Source organism: Entelurus aequoreus, linkage group LG05, assembly GCF_033978785.1.
Source record: "Entelurus aequoreus isolate RoL-2023_Sb linkage group LG05, RoL_Eaeq_v1.1, whole genome shotgun sequence".
Classification (NCBI taxonomy): domain Eukaryota; kingdom Metazoa; phylum Chordata; class Actinopteri; order Syngnathiformes; family Syngnathidae; genus Entelurus; species Entelurus aequoreus.
The window spans coordinates 87,663,673-87,668,938 of record NC_084735.1 but is presented as its reverse complement, the minus strand read 5'-3'; the positions used below and the strand labels follow the sequence as shown (position 1 = coordinate 87,668,938).

At 44.6% G+C, this 5,266-nt stretch overlaps 1 protein-coding gene across 3 annotated transcripts in view; it reads right to left on the bottom strand.

The window, feature by feature from the left end:
* Positions 1-179: 179 nt before the first annotated feature.
* The window catches only part of LOC133651229 (integrator complex subunit 3), a 17,773-nt gene continuing 12,686 nt past the window's right edge, over positions 180-5,266 (bottom strand). For all 3 annotated transcript variants that reach the window (XM_062049265.1, XM_062049266.1, XM_062049267.1), the window contains exons 26-29: positions 2,148-2,248; positions 740-812; positions 387-540; positions 180-327 (exon numbers count right to left, since the gene is read on the bottom strand). In XM_062049265.1, coding sequence (XP_061905249.1) covers positions 250-327; positions 387-540; positions 740-812; positions 2,148-2,248 — 406 coding nt within the window. In that variant the 3' untranslated portion in view covers positions 180-249. The remainder of the gene's footprint in view (positions 328-386; positions 541-739; positions 813-2,147; positions 2,249-5,266) is intronic.

Sequence of the window (5,266 nt, the reverse complement as noted above, 5' to 3'; positions counted from 1 at the left end):
CAAGTGTCTCCAAGAGTCAGCTGAGCTCCTTGTAGACCTCCAAGGTGCAGCTGAAGCTCATGCACCTGACGAGCACACCTGCTGGGGGCGGGGCATGGAGCAAACAGGAAGCTGTCAAAGTAAGTGTCATGGCGGCAGCTTTTCTACAAAGTCTTTTACTGTGGTGACAAAGAGCAGGAAGTCAGAAACCTCCACAATAAGAGTTCCAAAAAACAAACAGCTAAAACCCCAGTGCATTGTGGGAAAAGGTCAGTCGCTGTCGGAGCCCACAGCAGACGAGCCTTTCCTCTTCCTCTTGGGCGCTTTGGGCTTGGAGTCTTCCTCCTCCTGCGGCACAGACAGGAAGTGACATCACAGGCCATGATGTTGATGTGTGCGGGTCATACCGAGGCGCTGCTGGAGGCGCTCTCCTCCTCGTTGGTGGGCGGAGCCACGCCCTTCCTGGAGCGAGGCGAGGTGGCCGCCGCTTTACGCCGAGACTTCAAAGGCTTGGCCTGCGAGTCCTCGTACTCCTCCGCCAACGCAAACAACTCACTGAACCTGCGGGAGGAAGTGATGTCATCGTCTGTGTGCGTGTGTGTGTGTGTGTACACGTGTGTGTGTACACATGTGTGTGTGTGTGTACACATGTGTGTGTGTGTATACAAGTGTGTGTGTACACATGTGTGTGTGTGTGTGTACACGTGTGTGTGTGTGTGTGTACACGTGTGTGTGTGTGTGTGTGTGTGTGTGTGTGTACCTCATCTTGTGCACTTCATCACAACTGGCCTGAACGTGCTGCAGAGCCTGAAGGATCGGAGTCTGGCTGAAAACTGACCACACAATCAATACGTCATCAATCAATCAATACATCCATCCATCAATCAATCAATACATCCATCCATCAATCAATCAATACATCCACCCATCCATCCATTAATACATCCATTCATCCATCAATACATCCACCCATCCATTAATACATCCATTTATCAATCAATACATCCATCCATCAATCAATACATCCATCCATCCATCAATCAATCAATACATCCACCCAACCATCAATCCATCCATCCACCCATCCATCAATAAATCCACCCAACCATCAATACATCCATCCATCAGTACATCCATGAATCCATCCATCCACCCATCCATGAATCCAACCACCCATCCATCCATGAATCCGTCCACCCATCCATCCATGAATCCAACCACCCATCCATGAATCCAACCACCCATCCATCCATGAATCCAACCACCCATCCATCCATGAATCCAACCACCCATCCATCCATGAATCCATCCACCCATGAATCCAACCACCCATCCACCCATGAATCCAACCACCCATCCACCCATGAATCCAACCACCCATCCCATCCATGAATCCGTCCATCCATCCATCCAACCACCCGTCCATCCATGAATCCAACCACCCATCCATCCATGAATCCGTCCACCCATCCATCCATGAATCCAACCACCCATCCATCCATGAATCCAACCACCCATCCATCCATGAATCCGTCCACCCATCCATCCATGAATCCAACCACCCATCCACCCATGAATCCAACCACCCATCCATCCATGAATCCAACCACCCATGCATCCATGAATCCAACCACCCATCCATCCATGAATCCAACCACCCATCCATCCATGAATCCAACCACCCATCCATCCATGAATCCAACCACCCATCCATCCATGAATCCATCCACCCATGAATCCAACCACCCATCCACCCATGAATCCAACCACCCATCCACCCATGAATCCAACCACCCATGCATCCATGAATCCAACCACCCATCCACCCATGAATCCAACCACCCATGCATCCATGAATCCAACCACCCATCCATCCATGAATCCAACCACCCATCCATCCATGAATCCAACCACCCATCCATCCATGAATCCGTCCACCCATCCATCCATGAATCCAACCACCCATCCATCCATGAATCCAACCACCCATCCATCCATGAATCCGTCCACCCATCCATCCATGAATCCGTCCACCCATCCATCCATGAATCCGTCCACCCATCCATCCATGAATCCAACCACCCATCCATCCATGAATCCAACCACCCATCCATCCATGAATCCATCCATCCATCCATGCATCCATCCATGCATGCATGAATACACACAGTTGTTCTTGGTGTTGGTCAAACTAAGTCTGAGGTTGTCCAGATGTTCCAGGATCTGTTCCAGTGTGAGTTGTGCCAGTTTGCTGCTGGAACTACGAAGACTGCAAACACACAACACTCTGTATCATAGTGTGTATCATACTGTGTATCATAGTGTGTCATACTGTGTATCATAGTGTGTCATACTGTGTATCATAGTGTGTCATACTGTGTATCATAGTGTGTCATACTGTGTATCATAGTGTGTCATACTGTGTCATAGTGTGTCATACTGTGCATCATAGTGTGTCATAGTGTGTATCATACTGTGTATCATACTGTGTCATAGTGTGTATCATACTGTGTAGCATACTGTGTAGCATACTGTGTCATAGTGTGTATCATAGTGTGTATCATAGTGTGTATACTGTGTATCATAGTGTGTCATAGTGTGTATCATAGTGTGTCATAGTGTGTATCATAGTGTGTCATACTGTGCATCATAGTGTGTCATAGTGTGTATCATAGTTTGTTATACTGTGTATCATAGTGTGTCATACTGTGTATCATAGTGTGTCATACTGTGTATCATAGTTTATCATACTTGTCATAGTGTATCATACTGTGTGTATCATACTGTGTCAAAATGTATCATAGTGTGTCATGGTGTATCATAGTGTGTCAAAGTGTATCATAGTGTGTATCATACTGTGTCATAGTGTGTATCATACTGTGTCATAGTGTGTAAAAGTGTATCATAGTGTGTATCATACTGTGTCATAGTGTGTATCATACTGTGTCATAGTGTGTATCATAGTGTGTCATACTGTGTGTATCATACTGTGTCATACTGTGTGTATCATACTGTGTCAAAGTGTATCATAGTGTGTCATGGTGTATCATAGTGTGTCAAAGTGTATCGTAGTGTATATCATACTGTGTCATAGTGTGTATCATACAGTGTCATAGTGTGTATAATACTGTGTCAGTGTGTAAAAGTGTATCATAGTGTGCATCATACTGTGTCATAGTGTGTCAAAGTGTATCATAGTGTGTATCATACTGTGTCAAAGTGCATCATAGTGTGTCAAAGTGTATCATAGTGTGTCAAACTGTATCATACTGTGTCAAAGTGTATCATACTGTGTCAAAGTGTATCATAGTGTGTATCATACTGTGTCAAAGTGCATCATAGTGTGTCAAAGTGTATCATAGTGTGTCAAAGTGTATCATACTGTGTATCCTAGTGTGTCAAAGTGTATCATATTGTGTCAAAGTGTATCATACTGTGTCAAAGTGTATCATAATGTGTCAGAGTGTATCATACTGTGTCAAAGTGTATCATACTGTGTCAAAGTGTATCATAGTGTGTCAAAGTGTATCATACTGTGTCAAAGTGTATCATAGTGTGTCAAAGTGTATCATAGTGTGACAAAGTGTATCATAGTGTGTCAAAGTGTATCATGGTGTGTCAAAGTGTATCATACTGTGTCAAAGTGTATCATAGTGTGTCATAGTGTATCATAGTGTGTATCATACTGTGTATCATAGTGTCAAAGTGTATCATACTGTGTCAAAGTGTATCATAGTGTGTCATAGTGTATTATAGTGTGTCAAAGTGTATCATACTGTGTCAAAGTGTATCATACTGTGTCAAAGTGTATCATAGTGTGGTCCCACAGAGTGTATGTGTGTATCATAGTGTGTCAAAGTGTATCATAGTGTGGTCCCACAGAGTGTGTGTGTGTATCATAGTGTGGTCCCACAGAGTGTATGTGTGTATCATAGTGTGTCAAAGTGTATCATAGTGTGGTCCCACAGAGTGTCTGTGTGTGTGTGTGTGTATCATAGTGTGGTCCCACAGAGTGTGTGTGTGTGTGTGTGTATCATAGTGTGGTCCCACAGAGTGTATGTGTGTATCATAGTGTGTCAAAGTGTATCATAGTGTGGTCCCACAGAGTGTCTGTGTGTGTGTATCATAGTGTGGTCCCACAGAGAGTGTGTGTGTGTATCATAGTGTGGTCCCACAGAGAGTGTGTGTGTGTATCATAGTGTGGTCTCACAGAGTGTGTGTGTGTGAGACCTTTGTCTCTTGCGTGGTTGGTTGTTGTTCTTGATGAGTTGAGTCATAGTGTGTCATAGTGTGGTCTCACAGAGTGTGTGTGTGTGTGAGACCTTTGTCTCTTGCGTGGTTGGTTGTTGTTCTTGATGAGTTGAGTCATAGTGTGTCATAGTGTGGTCTCACAGAGTGTGTGTGTGTGTGAGACTTTTGTCTCTTGCGTGGTTGGTTGTTGTTCTTGATGAGTTGAGTCATAGTGTGTCATAGTGTGGTCTCACAGAGTGTGTGTGTGTGTGAGACTTTTGTCTCTTGCGTGGTTGGTTGTTGTTCTTGATGAGTTGAGTCATAGTGTGTCATAGTGTGGTCTCACAGAGTGTGTGTGTGTGTGAGACCTTTGTCTCTTGCGTGGTTGGTTGTTGTTCTTGATGAGTTGAGTCATAGTGTGTCATAGTGTGGTCTCACAGAGTGTGTGTGTGTGTGAGACTTTTGTCTCTTGCGTGGTTGGTTGTTGTTCTTGATGAGTTGAGTCATAGTGTGTCATAGTGTGGTCTCACAGAGTGTGTGTGTGTGAGACCGTTGTCTCTTGCGTGGTTGGTTGTTGTTCTTGATGAGTTGAGTCATAGTGTATCATAGTGTGGTCTCACAGAGTGTGTGTGTGTGTGAGACCTTTGTCTCTTGCGTGGTTGGTTGTTGTTCTTGATGAGTTGAGTCATAGTGTGTCATAGTGTGGTCCCACAGAGTGTGTGTGTGTGAGACCTTTGTCTCTTGCGTGGTTGGTTGTTGTTCTTGATGAGTTGAGTCATAGTGTGTCATAGTGTGGTCCCACAGAGTGTGTGTGTGTGTGAGACCTTTGTCTCTTGCGTGGTTGGTTGTTGTTCTTGATGAGTTGAGTCATAGTGTGTCATAGTGTGGTCTCACAGAGTGTGTGTGTGTGTGAGACTTTTGTCTCTTGCGTGGTTGGTTGTTGTTCTTGATGAGTTGAGTCATAGTGTGTCATAGTGTGGTCTCACAGAGTGTGTGTGTGTGTGAGACCTTTGTCTCTTGCGTGGTTGGTTGTTGTTCTTGATGAGTTGAGTCATAG